Source organism: Oncorhynchus tshawytscha, linkage group LG26 (assembly GCF_018296145.1).
Source record: "Oncorhynchus tshawytscha isolate Ot180627B linkage group LG26, Otsh_v2.0, whole genome shotgun sequence".
In the NCBI taxonomy this organism is placed as follows: Eukaryota; Metazoa; Chordata; class Actinopteri; order Salmoniformes; family Salmonidae; genus Oncorhynchus; species Oncorhynchus tshawytscha.
Genome location: NC_056454.1, coordinates 18,923,641 through 18,944,934, shown reverse-complemented (window position 1 = coordinate 18,944,934; position 21,294 = coordinate 18,923,641). Strand labels below are relative to the sequence as shown.

Genomic DNA, 21,294 nt, shown 5'->3' with positions numbered 1-21,294 from the left:
GTTTCACACTGTAAACTGGGTTTCTTTCGAACCTGACTTGCTGTGCAAGAATCCCAGGAAACCTGGTTACCAACTTTGATTGAATAAGGACCCTAATGTCAGATAGCCTGGACCTCTCACCAATAAGAAACACAATGGTTTTTGGTCAATGGTGTTTGTTTGTCAGTTTCAGCGACGTGTTATCCTGCCTGATGAGCAGTTCATCTCCAAGCGTTGAATAAGACATGGAAGTGTCAGATTTCACAAAGGTATAGCACAGTTCAAGCTGCTAGGATCCACTGTTCCTACGCTCAAGTATTTCTACAGCCGCAGTGGAAACACTTTTTCACAGGATATTGTCTTCGCCAATTCTCAAAACGAAGCATTTTCTTTTTTTTCTTCTTTTTTTTATAGATTCAGGGTTTCTTTTCAGGCACATTACATGGTGATTTGAATATCTAAAGACAAAAAGATATTGGCATGTCTCTCCAAAAGTGATATAAGTCAAAGAGATTTACAGTTTGGACAGGAACCACTGGAATGTTATAGGTTACCTCTGGTATGTTTCCTCTTTCTTTAGAAAGCAGTTATTTTTGCTGACATTTTTTTTAACATCCTCACAGAAAAGTTAGCAAAAAAAAACGACTTTTGCATAAATTGTGGGTGGAGGTATTTTGACTCTGAAAAATCCAGCTATCGTGTTTCTGCAAAAAAAAAAAGCCCTTGTTGGAGTTTTTCAAACCCATCATCTCCTCTACCGCGGTCCTGAATGTATCTCCATCTGGTCCACAGCTGAAAACTATTAGACGGTGCTTGAACTTCCTTCTTCTCAGTATTCCACGCGGTTTCAAAGCAAGTAAGTCACTTTTATTTTGGTCCTGCCGCTTGGTCGTCTTTGTATGTTTCTGTATTACCACTCTAGAGCCACTCTCTTATTTTCCTTCCTCTCTGCAACAGGGTAAAGGATTGCTGTGCTTGGCTTAGGATCCCGGCTGATTCAACTGTGGAATGTCGGGTTAAATTAATAAACAGATTGTTTTGGCAATGTCTAACGTGTTGCGCTTAGCCGGGCTAAATTCCAGAGTGCGTGAAAGCGAGTGTGGAAACAAAGAAGCATTGTTGTTTTCTGAGCGGCATTATGTTAGGGGACTGCAGTGCGTGTTTTCATCCCTTGTCAAAAGCTGGATGCCTTTCTATGCATATGGCTCAGATTAGCGGCTGCTAGAGAGGCTTTTATAGGGGACATAAACTTTTGGGTTTTTCAACTTTTCTTCCATAAAGTGTCACATGTTTTCACACTGCTTTTTGTTTGTGGATTGCTTTTTGGGCATGAGGGATTACTTATTCCTTGGGGTCAAAGTAGGTATATTTTGTTTCCCAAACGTTTGTTTCCCCAACCTAAATTCAAACTGTTTGAGTTACTGGAGTTGAATTGCGCAACTGACAACATGTTTGTCTGAGCAAATGGCCAATGATAAACCTCATGAGTTTATGCCATGTTTAGTGAAACATTTGCTTATAAGTGTTTGCCTCATTATGTAGCAGTAATGCAAAATACATGCATTCTGGTATGTTATTAGTGTTTGAAAGATTGAATTGATTGTTGTTGTTTTAGTCTTTCAAACATTGAGCTTTGTGTTTGTACATCTTTGCTCCCAACTAATATAACTTTTACTGTGTGTTGTACGCTGATCGGAAGCTGTTTAACCATGCCCCTAAAGTGTCAAATGGCATTATTTATATTCCATTTGCTTTGATAATCAGACCTGATGGTGTTTATTCACTACTGTAAGTGCTCCGAGGATCAGTGGTTCTTCAGATGCTTTCGGCCATGTGAGCGTACTGTAAACTATGGTCTTTGGCGTTCCTCGGGTGCAATCCATTCCTTCTCACTCTTAACACTCTCGACCATAGGCTATGTTACAAGCATGCTCTCAGGGAATTTGAAACCTGAGCAACGGCCTGTGAGAATAAGCATTACTCGGACTGCCTGATTCTCCAGGCGGCTGTGTATTACCGCAACCGTGGGCTCAAACATGCCTGACCTCGATGCTCACACACTTCCACTGCAGATGGTAAATAGCAGTGGAGAAGTTTGAGACTCTGTGCTAAGACTGGGGATACGGTTCTCCCAAGACAGGGTGAATCACCAGCCCAGGAAGCCATTAAAAAGAGCAAACACAGCTTCTGTCAATCATAAGGAGTGACATCACAGCCAGGCATACACAGTCCAACACTATAGTAAGAAAACATCCACTGTTAGAGGGTATAGCAGTCTGCTCCCCTATATTCTCTTAGTGGTTGCTGTTAGATATAGGCTAGCACTTAATTGTGCCTCTGGATAATTCTATTTTGCAGTCAGTCTTTTGGAAGAAAAGTTATTGCTTTGAATTGGGTTGTGTATCTTAGTCCTGACGTATTCCAAATGGAATGGTGTAGTAGTAGTAGGCATTATAGGCAGTAATGCCCAACATATTGGCATGAACAGACAGCCAACAAGGAAAGGGGGAGAAAAGGATATTGCCACTTGAATAGACAGATACAGCCACTTACTCCAGCTATCCATGGCACATTATTTTGATGTAGTTCTCACCTTTAATGACATAATACTGCAGTGTGACTTGGGAGAGTTTTGGGAAAACTGGAATTAGGGCTCACGCCATGCTGTAAGTGTGTGTTTGAATACACTGTGAAGTGTAGCCCAGTTCTTAATCAATTCACCTGAACTTGAATATAGCTTTATGCATGCTCAGTTCAGTGCACATTTTTATTTATTTATCGTGGAAGGGATACTTTAGGTTTAACTTGATTAGTTATGGTATTATACCGATGTGCCCCAGGCCATGAGTTGGTTTAAGGTTAATCCCTGAAAGAAATGACTTCCTGCAGAAGTAGGTCGAGGTGGAAGTTGTTATTATAGCTGTGGTCTATGGGTCTAAAGTTCTATTGGTTAAGATCATGATCAGGATAGAGAAGGTACAGGGACAGCACTTAGGGAACACTTCTCCTTGAGTATTGGTCTACAGAGTAATCCATCCACACGCTCCAGTGCATGATACATATGGTTGTCCAGGTGTTGATCGTAGTAGGCTAATATTTAAAGGCCCAGTGCAGTCAAAACATGATTTGCCTGTGTTTTATATATATCGCCACACTGAGGTTGGAATAATACTGTGAAATTGTGGAAATGTTGATAATGCCCTTTTAGTGTAAGAGCAGTTTGAAATGACCGCCTGAAATTATAGCCTGTTTTGGTGGGATGGAGTTTTGGCCTTCCTGGTGACATTCCCCTCCCCACTCAGAACACTGCCAATCAGTCTTAGCAAAATTCTGGCTTGAGAAATGTATCTTCGCTAAGAAGCTATTTTTTGTTTCATTTTGACCATTTTAATTTAAAACAATCACAGTAAGGTACTTAATTGTTACTCAGAAATGATTTAATTATTTGAAATGAAGATAAAAACGGATGCATTGGACCTTTTTAAGGAAATTTGAAAAACGGATGTTTTCTCAAACTCCAGAGATTTGAATGGGCTGTTCCAATCTACACCACTTAAATTAGACTAAAAAGCAGTTTTGGTACCATTTTCATCATGCTCGGGATGATATAAATAAGTGACTTGGTGTCAAGCCTATTGTTTATGTCTAACGTGTTGAGATGTGCAGAAAAGTTGCCCTGTCTCCCCTCAGTTGGGGACATGGCTGCTGTCCATGTTCATTTGACTCTGCATTGCTCTGAGGCAGGTACAATATTTGGCCATAAAAATTTAAAAAACACAAGCTGTCTTTTTAAGCAGCAAAGCTATTCTGTTTTGGCACACTGGTTTGGAAAAATCCCAATCGACACTCTATAGCTCATTTCAGTTGAACTTTGCCCCCTGAAGGACCGTTATACATAGAAGACAGCTCCCAACATCACAATGTGGTTTTAGACCTTTTGTAAAATAAAGTTGTCTCTGTGAAAAATAAATCGTAATAATTGCATGTCTAATCGCATCATCTTTTTGTCTATTTGACATTATCTATTTGACATTATCCTAGTATCCTTAGCTACATAGTTATTGTAGGGAGCTTGTTGCTATGTAATTGCAGAAAGAAAAGAGGTGTTGGTGCTATAGTTCTGTTTTAAATTAAAAACTATTTCCTTTCATAATGGGGAGGAATCATGGTTCTCAGTGGCATGCTGAAGGTGTTACACAACAGTCAGTCAGAGCTGGCATTTCCATGTGGCGACTTACGTGATGTCATAACAATAAACTGTCAACCACATATAATATAGCGTATCTTAAAGCTAGACTAATTGATATGGGTAATGTTAATAGCTCATTTCAGTTTGTGAATTATATCTCTCAAGTAGGACAGATAAGACATGGGAACACTTGCAATTGCTTTCTGTCATGTTTATGGATTAGTAATACTAAAGATTTTGTCACAGTTTCCAGCTCACAGTTCACATCCGTTAACTTTGAGACTGCTCTCTGCATGGAGTAAGGAAACATTACTGCTCTCTGATTCCTACCACTATTAGCACATTTTATCATTGTACAACAGCTCAGTCTCTCAGGTCTGGCTGTCAAATAGCATGTTTGTCCTCTCTTTTCAGACTCCTGCGTTGCTTGAGCCCCAGTGTATTTAGCACCACACCACTCTTTAAAAAGTAGCTCTGAAATCATAGACCTATTCACAGAGCTAGACATGTGATTTTCTCCCCCGCATGTAAGAGTCATTATATCCTGAATGTTGCAATGCTCCTCTGCATATGTCAGCGAATAAAAATGTCCTTTCTGAAGTTAGAGTTTGTCAGTTTGTCTCTACTTATGAAAAGAGAAATGCCTGGAACTACTGTCTTTAGCTGGACTATTGTAAGCATTGGTATGTACAGTATATGCTACATATTATATCTGCTAGTGTCACAGAAGATGGTATAGCACGTGTTCTTGGCCTGCCGCAGTGTCAAATAAAATACATCACCTTCAGGGCCTATACAGTACACTTACTCATCCTATGCAATCTCTGTTGAGCATCTGATTAAGGTTACTAAAGTATATGCCTCCCATGAACTCTTCAGTGTGATGCGTTACACACAATGGTCTGTGTCATCCTCATTTGCTATGCATACAATTCACCATTGAAAGAGTACTGTAGCCCGATGTGACATTTTCCATCTAGAAAGGAAGGTCTCATCCTTCCGTTGTATCGAAAGGATACATAACAAAGACAGGAGCCTTAATTCTTTCAAAGTGGACTTTTTCATTCAAGTGGACATTTCAATTTTATTGTTTGATTGACAATGGCTCGTATGTCTGGACAATAAAGTCATTTGTATCCTTGGAACTCATCTCAGGTATTCCATTTGTTTCCCTAGCAGAGAATTAGGAAATTGGCCTCTGGAAGATACACCAGAACCAGACATGATCAATAACCTACCTTAATGATCAACTCAATGCTTCCTCGTCTCGTGATTCTTATGGTTTATCAGAATATGTTTGAATCACATATAGCCTACCTAATGAATAAGGAGATTAATCAGTACTTCATTCTATTTAAGTTTTATCAGAGTGAGAGGTTTTGAAGGAGAAAACCATTTAAGGAAAATTAAGAGGAATTAGAAATGAGTTTCAACCTTTTTCTGAAAACACTTTAAAGCAAACGATAAATTTGCTTAGAAGGAACTTAATCACTATATATAAGGAAAGAGATTTTTAAAAAACAGCAACTGTCAACATATTATGAGGCAGAACTTACTTATTTGGCTGTATGAGAGTTGGTTTTATAATTTAAACCAAAAACAGTTGATAGCCTATGTGCTGTTAATAATGCCTTATTGCGTGCATAATGTGTTGGCTGCTCACCTGATGTTTCTCACAACATCTTCATTCATACACTATGTTGGAGTTTTTTTGGGGGGGAGAGATTGCAAGGTTGCAACCAAACAAAAAGGTTTCCTTCCTTCTTGCCATGCACCTTTGGCATTAAAAGGTGTCAATCGGTTGGGATTATCAGTGAATGGTCAGAGATACCATGTAGATAACCAAAGTGTGCTATGCCTATTCACTGTTCATACATGTATATCCAGCAGAGAATATGACAGCATATAACTCTGCTTTATGTGAAGGTTTAAAACAGACTTTTCTGATATCAGAACTGATGTTTTGCTACAGTAATGCATCTACTTTGGTTTGATTTATTCAGGCAGCCATCGACAAGCATATATCGCCATTCTCTCAGGAAGATTAGACTGTAATGCAACATATTGTGGCTGAGAAAAATTTAAAACAGTCCAGAAAATGGTCTCAAGCGATATTCACTGTTACTACGAAATCGACCAGCAGTGGTAGAGTTCTTTACATCTTTGTCATGTTTAGTGTGCTAAATTGACAATGAAAAATTCTCCTACTAACAAGTCTAGCCATAAAAAAAAAATGGTCACCTCCCATACTCAGATGGTAAATCACTTTAACCCAAAGGTAAATACAACGTGTTTTGCTGGTCGGTTTAGGTTTTCTTTGGCGTATATTCTGACTGACTAAACATTAGCTTTCTGTGAGAGGGTGGGTTTCCTAAAGCAGAGGCTGACATCTGGCCAGTTGTTTAGTCACATTTTCCAGGTTTTGTTTGTTAAAGGCCTGAGGTTCTAAACGATTCTAAAACTCTGTTTTTTCCCTCCTGAGGTGGAGTATTGGCAAATACACAGAAGGGACTACAAAGACGCAAGGTTTTCCAGTATGAACCGGGCCTTTAACAGGAAAAAAGGTAAGCACTCAGACAGATTTTTGTTCTGTTCCCCATCTGTAAAGCCCAGTTTCTCCACGCTGTCGCTCATATGATGATTGTGTATGTTCGGTGAGCTACTTGTTCTTATACCTGGAGCTAACTACGTAATCTACATGTGCACTGTCGTACTGAAAATGCCTGAGGCAACCACTGCGGTATCGCGACAACAGCTTTACGTATTTGCCATCTGTTATACCACTCCAACTCCCTCCACTCGCATGAATCAACAGACCCGGAAATGTCCAAAGACCCTGCTGGACAATTTTTGGGCCCAAGTGGCCCTGAGTGTTATGATATTTCAGTTTTAAAATTGACCTCAGCCCTGTCAGGCACCCAATGAGGAGATAAAGACTTATCAGGTTAGGCAGATCTCCACTCCTGGTTCAGATTAGATTTCCCATTCATGGACGATATTAAAATACAGCTTGGTGCTAAGGTGCTCCGCTACTGCTGCTACTGTTTTTTCATAGGTTTTACTTTCTCATGAATCTAAGTTGATACTTTGTCATATTTTGAACTCAGACTCTAGAGGGCACGTTTAGGGAGTCTATGTAAAGATTGCGCATAACAGAGAAGTTATTGCTTCACAGCTGTCACAGAAAGTAGTCAGTGAATTAGACACTGTGGCCCCGGTTACCATTCCCCATCTCTCGCACTGATCAGCCCACAAATGCTTCCATACATACTTGCACACAGTCCAGTTCTGTGTGATTGTAGAGAACTACAGAGGCACATCCAGCCATCTGGCATAAAGAGGGCATTAAAGCCTTTTAAGCGAAGGACAAAGGTCCCTCCCAACCCTCCCTGAACACAACCAATATTTTACACCAGACCGACACAGAACACAGGGCTTTTGGAGACAAACATTAATTACCAGAGCATTGCTCATAACTGATTTAAGAATGGGGCTTGGTAATGAAACACAAAAGAGGATGACAGATCTAGTTGCTCTAAAGTTTCTTATCCAGATTATAATTTTATTTTCCAGGTCTCATTACAGTGCATGACTGTGCAGATTCATCGCTAGCTATTCATCAATATGTTGAGTCGATATTGCACTCTCAGCACGCATGCATTTGTGATGGTTATTAAAAGCCTCCTGTTGAGAGACTGTTTGAGCGCAGATTCTTCATTGTACTCTTTAAACACTGGGACTTTCATCCCTTCACAATTGCATTTGGGAATTAGCATTATTGGATCTATATTTCTAGTGTCCTATGAGCAAAGTTGCTGCAGACCTGTGTCAATCACTTTGTTATAATTAGTAGTTAGAATAAATAAATAATATTTTCTATGTTCCTTCAACCTATATTTATTCATTTGAAGTTATGACAAAATGTGGTTGTAAAAAGAAAGAAAACTAAGTAAATTACTGTTCCTCATTCACCTTAATATGCAAGTTATTTGTTTGGTCTGTCTGGCTACATACTGAGCATATTTTTTGTCTGACGTTGTCTTGCTGTTCCTATAAGGCATTGATGAATACCAATTAGATTACTGCCTCTTTTCATACAGTGCCTTAAAGTTTTCACCCCCCTTGATTTCTTCCATATTTTACAAAGTGGGATCAAAGTGGATTTAATTGTCATTTTTGGGTCAAGGATACACATACACAAAATGCTGTAATGTCAAAGTGGAAGAAAAAGTATAACATTTTTAAAACAAAATAATACATGAAAAATAAAACACTATATCTTGATTAGATCAAATGTACAAATATTATTTTTAAATACAGTGCCTTCAGAAAGTATCCTTACCCCTCGGCTTATTCCACATTTGTTTGTGTTAGCCTGAATTCAAAATAGATTAAACCAGGGTTTCTTAAAGTATGGGTCACGACCCAAAGTGGGTCACGGACTTGTTAATGGTGGGTCGCGACGTAAATGTATAATTATTGAATTAATTACTGGAATTGATTTGGCCAAGCGCAACTGCGCTCTCGGTTCAGTGCACTCTCTGTTTATCAGCGGTCTCTGTTCAGTTTGGCAGCTGCGCAAGTGGGAGAGGTAGATATAGATGCCCATGTGCTTCGCTGTTTACCGGATCTTTTTTTCTGCAGTTTTCTTGAAGATCACTCCGCGACCCACACGCTGCAGCGATATCGTTCAAGCCACTGACTTGTTATTCCCACTCGCCATCACTCACCTCTGTCATGAAATGGACTCATGCTAGCCACAAGTTCTGACTGCGCTCAATCATCATGAAATGCAAACACAAGTGATGCCTTTTTGTCTCTTTCATACAAACTTTGAGAAATAACGAGGAGTGCCCGTGATGTGTTTTGTGGGGAAGTGCTTAGTAATGATTCTCTTAAAACGAACAAATTAATAAAACGACACGTCCTGATCAAACATCCAGGCACAACATGACGGTAAACCCAGGGAGTTCTTTCAAAACAGGGCAGAATGCTTCAGTGCTTTGAAAGTGGAAAAGTAAGTCAACTAGCAAGGCATTGTTGTCATTTTGTAACAGGTGATGATAAGCCGAAATAAGGGAGTACAGTAGTGGCCAGAAGTTGAGACTGATACAAATATTAATTTTCACAAAGTGCTGCCTCAGTTTGTATGATGGCAATTTGCATATACTCCAGAATGTTATGAAGAGTTATCAGATGAATTGCAATTAATTGCAAAGTCCCTCTTTGCCATGCAAATGAACTGAATCCCCCCCCCAAAAAAGTCCACTGCATTTCAGCCCTGCCACAAAAGGACCAGCTGACATCGTATCAGTTATTCTCTCATTAACACAGGTGTGAGTGTTGACGAGGACAAGGCTGGAGATCACTCTGTTATGCTGATTGAGTTCGAATCACAGACTGGAAGCTTCAAAAGGAGGGTGGTGCTTGGAATCATTGTTCTTCCTCTGTCATCCATGGTTTCCTGCAAGAAAACACGTGCCGTCATCATTACTTTGCACAAAAAGGGCTTCACAGGCAAGGATATTGCTGCCAGTAAGATTGCACCTAAATCAACCATTTATCTGATCATCAAGAACTTCAAGGAGAGCGGTTCAATTGTTGTGAAGAAGGCTTCAGGGCTCCCAAGAAAGTCCAGCAAGCGTCAGGACCGTTTCCTAAAGTTGATTCAGCTGCGGGATTGGGGCACCACCAGTAAAGAGCTTGCTCAGGAATGGCAGCAGGCAGGTGTGAGTGCATCTGCACTCACAGTGAGGCGAAGACTTTTGTAGGATGGCCTGGTGTCAAGAAGGGCATCAAAGTAGACACTTCTCTCCAGGAAAAACATCAGGGACAGACTGATATTCTGCAAAAGGTACAGGGATTAGACTGCTGAGGACTGGGGTAAAGTCATTTTCTCTGATGAATCCCCTTTCCGATTGTTTGGGGCATCCGGAAAAAAAGCTTGTCCGGAGAAGACAAGGTGAGCGCTACCATCAGTCCTGTGTCATGCCAACAGTAAAGCATCCTGAGATCATTCATGTGTGGGGTTGCTTCTCAGCCAAGGGAGTGGGCTCACTCACAATTTTGCCAAAGAACACAGCCATGAATAATGAATGGTACCAACACATCCTCCGAGAGCAACATCTCCCAACCATCCAGGAACAGTTTAGTGATGAACAACGCCTTTTCCAGCATGATGGCGCACCTTGCTATAAGGCAAAAGTGATAACTAAGTGGCTCGGGGAACAAAACATCGATATTTTGAGTCCATGGCCAGGAAACTCCCCAGACCTTAATCCCGTTGAGAACTTGTGGTCAATCCTCAAGAGGCGGGTATACAAAGAAACCCCCACAAATTCTGACAAACTCCAAGCATTGATTATGTAAGAATGTACTGCCATCAGTCAGGATGTGGCCCAGAAGTTAATTGACAACATGCCAGGGCGGATTGCAGAGGTCTTGAAAAAGAAGGTTCAACAATGCAAATATAGATTCTTTGCAACCAACTTCATGTAATTGTCAATAAAAGCCTTTGAAAGTTATGAAAATCTTGTAATTATACTTCAGTATTCCATAGTAACATCTGACAAAAATATCTAAAGACACTGAAGCAGCAAACTTTGAAAATTAATATTTGTGTCATTCTCAAAACGTTTGGCCACGCCTGTACTCTCTCTCATAGTAGTAGATAGTAGTTTTTCTTTCAAACAATTTTGCAATGTTACAGAGCTAATAGCTAACGTTAGCCAAAGCAAACTAACTAGCTACTGATAGTGCAACCCTAAGAAATTGTACAGATTCATGTGAAAAATTAAGTCTAGGTTGGAACTGTTGCTGTTACAAGTAATATTTTTTATTCTGAACTGGAATAAACTGATTGAAGCGGATGCTTTTTGAGACACACTCACACAGTTCTGGGTTGCTCATCTGCAGCAGGAAGCAGTCTCCTGCCTGACTGAGAAAGCAGTAGATGTTCTGATCTAGTTTGGCACCACGTACCTATGCAAGTCAGGGTTGGCATTTCCATGTGGCGGCTCACGTAATATAAAATAATGTCATAACAATAAACTGTCAACCACATATAATACAGCGTATCTTAAAGCTAGACTAATTGATATGGGTAATGCTAAATAGCTCATTTCAGTTTGAATTATATCTCTCAAATAGGACAGATAAGACATGGGAACACTTGCAATTGCTTTCTGTCATGTTTATGGATTAGTAATACTAAAGATTTTGTCACAGTTTCCAGCTCACAGTTCACATCCATTAACTTTGAGACTACTCACACCCCTGAGTAAATACTTTGTAGAAACACCTTTGGCAGTGAGTGTTTTTGGGGTAAGTCTCTATGGACTCACTCTGTGTGTAGTAATAGTGTTTTTTTAAACCAGACATACAATATTTTATTTGCATTTATTGAACCTTTATTCAACTAGGCAAGTCAATTAAGAACACATTCCTATTTACAATGACAGCCTACCCTGGCCAAACCCTAACCCGGACAACGCTGGGCCAATTGTGCGGTGCCCTATGGGATGGCCGGTTGTGATACAGCCTGGAATCGAACTAGGGTCTGTAGTGATGTCTCTAGCACTGAGATGCAGTGCCTTAGACCGCTGCAACACTCGGGGAATATCCCTTTGAGCATGGTGAAGTTATTAAATACACCCAGTCACTACAAAGATTCAAGCGTCCTTCCTAACTCAGTTGCTGGAGAAGAAGGAAACCGCTCAGGGATTTCACCATTAGATCAATGGTGACTTTAAAACAGTTACAGAGGTTAATGGCTGTGATTGGAGAAAACTGAGGTTGAATCAACATTGTAGTTCCTCCACAATACTAACCTAAATGACAGAAGGAAAAGAAGGAAGCCTGTACAGCATAGTACAGAATAATCCAGGTGTGCATAGCTTTTTGAGATTTACCCAGAAAGACTCACAGCTGTAATCACTGCCAAAGTGATCCTAACATGTATTGACTCAGGGGTGTGAATACTTATGTAAATTAGATATTTGTGCAACAATGGCCTATAGGTGATGCTGTTATAAGCTGTTTCAAACCCTCATATCCACCGCCCGGTTTGACCTAGATACTTGTAAGTATGTAGGTGTCTTTCCTCATTAACACATTTACCTCAAGGACCAATAAGAACCAATCTTGGACATTTTTGAAAACCTTTGAAAAACATTTTCTCATGAACCATAAGTCCAAATAACACCAATTCAGTATGTAGGCCCACGGTACATCTCATTACTTCGTTTGAGAAAAGCTAAGGGATTGGTTAAGAGATTGCTGAGTTATTGATAAATCAGGAAATCTGATTTTTCGTGTCCATTTAAATCCTTTGTAAATTGACTCCATAACTTGAAACATTTAGGGTCATCAAAGACATTACCATGATGAACCATGTTAAGTTTGGCATTAATATTAAATGTAAGGAACTATTAACAGTTTACGTTTTTGACTATGTAAACCTAATGTTTAAAATAATCATATCAAATCTTCACATGGACCAATAGTCAGATTCACTCCAAATTTGGTCTTTGGACTCACAATAGTCCCTAAAGAGTTTGAGAAAACAACGTTGACGCATTTGAAGATGATGCAAAAAGTCTAGAATATGCTAAAAATATTTCAATTTTCTTCTCATGAAGAATTGCACCTAATGAAAGATCGTTCCTACACAATAGTGCTTGCTTTGTTATCCAACTGATCTTGTGTCCTTTCTGTCATCCTGTGAACCCCATTCATTGCTGCTCGCAGCTATATTTTCAAATACCTTGGTTAAATGCAGGGGAGTGTATTTGAATTAGTGTATTTGAGTACTTTCAAATGCAATGTGCTCTCCAAGTTTATTTCCAAATACATTAAAATACCTGAATACTTACTTCGAATTTATAGTGCATTTGGAAAGTATTCAGACCCCTTGACGTTTTCCACATTTTATTACATTACAGCCTTATTCTAAAATGTATTAAATGTTTTTTTTCTTCTCATCAATCTACACACAATAGCTCATAATGACAAAGTAAAACAGGTTTTTAGACATTTTTGCTAATGTATTAAAAATAAACTGCAATATCACATTTACATAAGTATTCGGGACCCTTTACTCAGTACTTTGTTGACGCACCTTTTGCAGAGATTACAGCATCCAGTCTTCTTGGGTATGATGCTACAAGCTTGGCACACCTGTATTTGGGGAGTTTCTTCCATTCTTCTCTGCTGATCCTCTAAAGATATATCAGGTTGGATAGGGAGTGTTATTGCACATCTATTTCCAGGTCTCTCCAGAGATGTTAAATCAAATCAAAGTTTATTTGTCACATGTGCCGAATACAACAGGTGAAAAAAAGGTGTGTGTGTGTGTGGCGGGGGGGTAAGTAAAGAAATAAAACAACAGTTAAAAGACATTTGAAAATAACAGTAGTAAGGCTATATACGGACACCGGTTAGTCAGGCTTATTGAGGTAGTATGTGCATGTAGTTATGGTTAAAGTGACTATGCATTAGTGATGAACAGAGAGTAGCAGTAGCGTAAAAAGAGGGGTTGGCGGGTGGTGGGACACAATGCAGATAGCCCGGTTAGCCAATGTGCGGGAGCACTGGTTGGTCGGGCCAATTGAGGTAGTATGTACATGAATGTATAGTCAAAGTGACTATGCATATATGATAACAGAGAGTAGCAGCAGCGTAAAAGACGGGTTGGGTGGGGGCACACAATGCAAATAGTCTGGGTAGCCATTTGGTTACCTGTTCAGGAGTCTTATGGCTTGGGGGTAAAAACTGTTGAGAAGCCTTTTTGTCCTAGACTTGGCACTCCGGTACCGCTTGCCATGCGGTAGTAGAAAGAACAGTCTATGACTGGGGTGGCTGGGGTCTTTGACAATTTTTAGGGCCTTCCTCTGACACCACCTGGTGTAGAGGTCCTGGATGGCAGGCAGCTTTGCCCCAGTGATGTACTGGGCCGGACGCACTACCCTCTGAAGTGCCTTACGGTCGGAGGCCGAGCAATTGCGATACCAGGCAGTGATTCAACTGGTCAGGATGCTCTCGATGTTGCAGCTGTAGAACATTTTGAGGATCTCAGGACCCATGCCAAATCTTTTTAGTTTCCTGAGGGGGAACAGGCTTTGTCGTGCCCTCTTCACTACTGTCTTGGTGTGTTTGGACCATTCTAGTTTGTTGTTGATGTCTACACCAAGGAACTTGAAGCTCTCAACCTGCTCCACTACAGATGTTCAATCGGGTTCAAGTCTGGGCTCTGGCTGGGCCACTCAAGGACATTCAGAGACTTGTCCCAAAGCCACTCATGTGTTGTTTTGGCTGTGTGCCTCAGGTTGTTGTCCTGTTGGAAAGTGAACCTTCACCCCAGTCTGAGGTCCTGAGCGCTCTGGAGCAGGTTTTCATCAAGGATCTCTCTGTACTTTGCTCCATTCCTTTGCCTCAATCCTGACTAGTCTCCCAGTCCCCGCTGCTGAACAACGTTCCCACAGCATGATGCTGCCACCACCAAGCTTCACCGTAGGGATGGTCTTCCAGACGTGATGCTTGGCATTCAGGCCAAAGAGTTCAATCTTGGTTTCATCAGACTAGAAAATCTTGTTTCTCATGGTTTGAGAGTCTTTAGGTGCCTTTTGGCAAACTCCAAAAGGCTGTCATGTGCCTTTTACTGAGGAGTGGCCACTCTACCATAAACGCCTGATTGGTGCTGCAGAGATTGTTGTGTTGCAGATATGTTTTGCTACCCTTCCCCAGATTTGTGCCTTTTTTTAAAACTTTTTTGCTTCATCATTATGGGGTATTGTGTGTAGATTGCTGATATGTTGTTTTAAAAAAAATCTAATTTAGAATATATTGAAGTGTGTGAAATGTCAAGGGGTCTGAATACTTTCCAAAGGCACTGTATGTGAAAATATTTGAAGTAGTATTTGAACCCAGGCCTGGTGTTAATACAAGCAATTCCCACTTTTCAGACTGTGTTTAAAATGAGGTTGTTTTAACTCATTGTATAATGCAGTATGTGTATGTATGAAAGACGCCTAATTATCAAAGTAGTGCATGTGTTTTCAACACTTGTTACAGTACTGTATGTGCATTTTTCTTTTAATCCTACATCCTTGACATTACCAGAATCAAATGGTAGCTTTGAAATTGCTATGCCCAAATAATAATAATGAAGTATGCAGATATCCCTTTAAACGGCATAAGTCGCATGTAAGTAACCCGGTCATGCTAAGCTTAACCTTTAAGCTAATGAGGTGCAAATTGAAATAATACACACATCTCTTGGTCCACCAGCAACACTTTTCAGGGTAGATGATTCTATCATCCATGCAAAGATTTCCTAAGACTGTGCAACTGTAAACTCAACAGGAAAAAAATATACTTGTCTCCAAGTGAAACGTGCTATCCTGTAGTCACCAGGGGCCCGTGGCACAGAGACACTTTTGTATCTGATGACAGAGAAATAATTGGGTACAAATCTCTCTCGTCAATTTCTTTCCGGACTTGTGCGTCCAATTACCAGTCGCTGAACATTGAACGACAAGACTGCTGTGATTTTAGAGATAAATGAAAGCAAGAGGATGTTTGGAATCACAAAGGAACCATATAGTACATGTCTGGCTGCACAGTTGTGTCCTGTTGTGAAGCCTTGTGTTCAACTGACCAAATGATTATGCTTATCAAACGATTTGATGTTTTTGTCATTGTAATACTAGTATCATTCTGGTACAGGTTTGGTTGACAATCTGGAGGTGACAACATGGGGGGGCTTTATTTCTGTGTTTTGTTGAGTTTATCATATCTAGCAAGTGCTGCCGATCATTTGTATCACTTATGTTTATTCCTGACGCCCGGAGACTGGGTGGTCTTGCGATGATGTTGGATGCAGCTTTCTTTTGAGGAAGATGATCAAGGAGAGTTGGAGACTTGCAGAGCAGTAATAAAATAGAATATGTACTGTACAGTCTTGGAAAGTATACAACAAAAGATAGGCGTTTGGTGTATGTTGATGTTGTGTAGATATCAGTCCACCATTAGTTTTATTCAGCGTTGATACTGTGAGTGGGGCAGTTTTGATCCTGATTCCATGTGCTATTCCACTTCTGACTTGGAATTGACTTCAGTCCTTGTAACATTGGGCTTTCCATATAATGAATATAATGTCCAAATTATTCATGGTGCTCAGAGAATGACCTCCTTTGAAACAAGGGTCACATTATACTTATTAAAATATGTCAGTTTGACTTCCTCAGAGAGGCATCTTAAGTGTTTGGATTGGCCAGGAAATATATGTGAATGTAATCATCAATGCGTTTGGGAGTAAGACATCAGGGCAGTCCACCAGACTAGCTTAACTCCTCTGACCAGCAGACAAATGAGGCAGCTGGACAAGTAATATAGGGAGCTGTGTCTTGTAAAAATTATTGACAACTATTATATGCTCACATTTTTATGGGGATGGAAGAGTGATTGTACTAAATGTGTTTGGGGCCTGTTAAGTCTCATTTTATTTGGAATGCCATTCATCCCAGAGATGACAAGTATACCTGTAGATAAATGTCAGAGGTCATCTATAAAAGTATTATATATACTTTTCAACAGAGCTATTCCCTACAAACCATTTGGTTCATTCATTATACAGCTACTGTCTTTTCAAAAGCTGCTTTTTCTTTGACAGGGAAATTATTAATGAGCATCTCTCTGGAAATGGTTCCCTCAAAGGGCATTGCCTTAATGTCATTGTGACACTTATGAATGTTACCTAGCCTGTGACATTTCCCTTAGCTTTAGATGTGAACCACTGCTTTTTGTCCTAGCACTCAACAGTTGATTCAAATAACTTCATCATGAAGTTTTGATTATTTAAATAGGGCAAAATACAAAATGTGCAACGGGGGTCATGACCAAGTTTGGGAAGGTAACCCTGCAATAGCTGAGCAAAGCAGCCGTGCAAGCAGTGGTTCACATCTAAAGCTAAGGGAAATGTCATAGGCTAGGTGACATTCGTAAGTGTTACAATGACATTAAGACAGTGGAAACCATTTCCAGAGAGGAGAGATGCTCATTAATAATTTCCCTGTCAAAGAAAAAAAAGGGGGGGGGGGCAGGACCGAGTTTGGGGAAGCCCTGAGAAAACTGACTTGACTAAGGGGTTGCAAACTCATTGTCAGTTTTGACTCGATAGAACGCAGTGGTGAATTACTGTTTCCTGCATTGAACAACCTTATCGGAGCAATTGTGCTGCAATCACTACCTATACAGTGTATGCTAATTAGGTTTAAGCTTACAAGGTGTTTTTAGAGGGCTTTCTCTTGATTGAGAAAATCAAAGTTTTGCTTTTCTCACTCTGACCTTTCTTTGAGTCTTCCTCTGGAAGGATGATGATTAACCTGTGTAACCTGTGGGATAATGGAAGGCTTTACTCTTGTAGCTTCAACAAACAACCATACATGGAAAATGTCTAAATATGATTCAAAAATGGCCTTGAGATCAGTGCAACATAAATATAAAACCATTATCGACTATTGAGGCAAAATTCTCAGTATCGTCATTACCCTCAGGTGATGATGGTTGGAAATCTAAGTGCAAAAGGAACACAAGGACGGTCTCCACTCTGAGTAATATTCACTGGCAAATACGCTCCCCTCATTGTATTGCATTGTTGGAGGAGGTCCATTGTATTTTATTTGACCTTAATGTTCATCCATTTGTATCTGTCCTCTCCATTTAATTGAAACGGATATGTAGAGGCGTTAAATACTGCTGGAGGTATTTTAGACTTCTAGTCCCCCGGAGCGTACTGATCGATCCAGCTGAACTCTAAACGGGACAAATGGGAGATGAATTGGACATTGTTTTGATGCATGAGCCGAGTGCTGGCAATGGCTAGCCTGGCCCATGAGCGATGCGTTGCTGCCGTCCCAGATAACATGACCTGTGTAATTCATTAAAGTGAACATACAGTATATAGACGGGAGATAATGAGCTCCGGCTCGGTCTGTCTGGAACTCAAGAAGGCTTTACTACGAACTGTAGTTCTGAAAATGCACTTGTTTTTTAAGTTCACACAAAGCGCTAGCTTTAAAGTACTGTTATTGTTTGATTACTTTCAAATACTTTGAAAGGTGTTTGATTGGAGCGGGTCTGGAGTGCCAGATGGGCAGGGTTGGTACTATTTGGACAATTACAGTAGTGTCATTGTGCCAGGCAAGCTCAATAAAGCACATCTCAAATGTTTGAAAGAAAACAGACACTATTTTAATCCAGCTCTGTAATTACTGTATCACCTCGTTACTTGTATGGTGCTGTATAGGCTGTCAAGCTAGCAATATGAATATATATCCCAATATATCAGTTTTTTTTGTAGGAATGAAGCATTGAGATGCATCATCCCCTGTAGTCTCCACCAGGCACCTTTTTTTTGACATGACGTGTAAACTTAGTTGTCACTGATTCGGACTGTTTAGGACCCACACGTCACATGAAACGGACCTTCAGACTCTCAGATGCATCCTCTCATGCCCACAGCGCTTTATTTCCCCCGTCAACTTGTTTCCCCCCCGGTGCCAATCTGTTTTTTGAGCGACTGTACAGTCCGTCTTTTGCAGTTTTATATCAAGTGGGCACGAGAGGTGGGGACGCCTCTATTAATCAAGACTGGGTGCTGACACATAGAAAAAGTGTCTGGGCTTCCTGCCTTCTCTGCTGCAGTGACTTCTGGACCTGCCCCAATTCATCATAGTTAGAATTTAGGGGGGGGGGAGGGGGTTGGATTTCGGTTTCTATTTGAAAAATAATTACAACTTTAAATGCATTATGAAATAATTACATTAAAAATATTTGAGCTTTTAAGCCCAAAATAGTGAACATTCAATTGACAAAACATTGAAAACATTCCATTGTCTCTGTCCACATTGGGTAAACATCAATAGAAAAAGAGGAAGTTACTATAAAATAATAAAATACTTCAGTTGTGTATATCACTTAGTTTATATTTGACAACATTATTTTAAATACTTTTTTGGTCATCTCATCTCTGCTCAGGCAGTAACAGCTTGTCAGGAGACAACCATCTAACATTATCTCTGTGCTCCTAATACCATGTTTGGGTCATCCTACATAGCTAGTATGCTGCAGAGCTGTCTTACAAAATAATTTTACTAGTTCTTCAAAGTACATAAGGCATACTTTGAAGACTGCTTATTACCAACTACCAATTGGGTAGAGGAACTTCACGGACTGTCTCCATAACTTTCATTGTTGTGTTGTGTACATTCCTCTTACATGCGGTCTGTGTGTAGGTTATCAGTCGCTGTCCAATCAGGGAAGAACAGGCACAATGGATTATGGTCATTGTAGTTAAATGCCACGTTTCTGTGCTGAACTAGCTTGAACATTTCCCTAATGAAAACTACTACTCCCTTCACTCCACCGACCTACATACCTCTTGTCTTAATTTATCTTGTGAATTATTTGATTTATCTCTAGAGAAACGGCGCATTGAGCTCACATAAGAACAAACTAAATGGAATTCAAGTAATTAAACCAACTTTGGTCAATTAGGCGTTTGATAACCAAAACTCCCCAGAAACTTTGGTTAATCGCTCAGCACTACCCTGAGGCATTACCCGGAGATTGATCTCACTCATTCGCTCTTTGATGATAAGTCGTATGGTGGTTATGGATAGAGCTAGTGCTGTGTCACTGCTTAGCAGATGGGTCAGCTGTGTTGGTCAGAGATGTTGTGGCTATGATATAGGTACTTTCATTCACATCATTGGCTTGTAGGGAAAGGTTCTATCTAAATGACCAGGCCTCCACAAGTTTAATGCTGTCCAAGGCCACTCGCAGGTGTAATTGTTTTGCACTTCATTAAGACAAACAACCCCTCCAGAAAGTATTCACACCCCTTACAGCCTGAATTTGGATTAAATAGATTAGAGATTTTTTTTCACTGGCCTACACACAATACCCCATAATGTCAAAGTGGAATTATGTTTTATTTTGACAAATTCATTACAAAAATGCAAAGCTGAAATGTCTTGAATCAATAAGAATTCAACACCTTTGTTATGGCAAGCTTAAATAAGTTCAGGAGTATAAATTTGCTTAACAAATCACATAATAAGTTGTGAGGATTCACTCTATGTGCAATATTGGTGTTTAACATGATTTTGAATGACTGCCTCATCTCTGTGCCCCACACATACAATTATCTGTAAGGTCCCTCAGTTGAGCAGTGAATTTCAAACACAGATTCAACCACACAGACCAGGGAGGTTGTCCATTGCCTCACAAACACAGGCACCTATTGGTAGGTCAGACATAAAAAAAAACAGACATTGGGTATCCCTTTGAGCTTGGTGAAGTTATTAATCACACTTTGGATGGTGTATCAATACACCCAGTCACCACAATGATACAGATGTACTTCCTAACTCAGTTCCTGGAGAGATTTAGATTTTGGAGCTTCAGAGGCTGAACCTCAGTTATGAATAATCGTCTTAAATAATTTAATTCTTCAACTGCCTTTTACAATTACATTTCTTTATTTTGGATTTGTCTTAGATCCTCTTGATTCGATCTTTATATATATATATATATATATATATATATATATATAAAAAAATGTTGATTTATATCAGTTTAAAAGATGAATTACTTTAAACACATTTGTTGTATTTTTAAGTGACACGAGACCCAACTGTGATATCTCTTTTCAGATAAATCCTGGATGCACACTCCAGAAGCTCTGGCAAAGCATTACATACCCTACAATGCCAAGGTATGACCTCCCTTTCCAAAGCAATCAAAATCATGTTCCCTCACAGGTTTTTGGAAGTTAGATGAAAAATACCTTTCACCTTTCACTGATTCAGATTGATGTTCCGCATACCTATTTACAGGTCTCACACCTAACCAAGGCTTTGAAAAAGTCATGTTTACTTGGGAATAGATCTCTGATTGTTTTCTGTTATACATAGTTTTTGACTTTGTCAAAAAATAAAACCCTTTCAATATGAAGCGATTTGAGTTTTTCCCTAGCTCTGAACAAGGTGTCTGCTTCACACTACCATCAAAGAGTAAAAACACACACAGGCAACCTAGAAGAACTTCCTGACTGACTGCAAAGT

General features: G+C 39.9%; 1 protein-coding gene across 6 annotated transcripts in view; it reads left to right on the top strand.

The window, feature by feature from the left end:
• The window catches only part of LOC112225304 (PTB domain-containing engulfment adapter protein 1), a 144,487-nt gene that overhangs the window by 113,224 nt on the left and 9,969 nt on the right, over nucleotides 1-21,294 (top strand). For 2 of the 6 annotated variants that reach the window (XM_042306536.1, XM_042306538.1), the window contains exons 3-4: nucleotides 6,651-6,732; nucleotides 20,884-20,945. In XM_042306536.1, the coding sequence (XP_042162470.1) occupies nucleotides 6,705-6,732; nucleotides 20,884-20,945 (90 nt within the window). In that variant the 5' untranslated portion in view covers nucleotides 6,651-6,704. Of the gene's footprint in view, nucleotides 1-131; nucleotides 836-931; nucleotides 1,339-6,650; nucleotides 6,733-20,883; nucleotides 20,946-21,294 lie in introns of those variants that run through there. The other 4 variants (XM_042306537.1, XM_042306535.1, XM_042306534.1 and 1 more) reach the window with 4 other exon arrangements.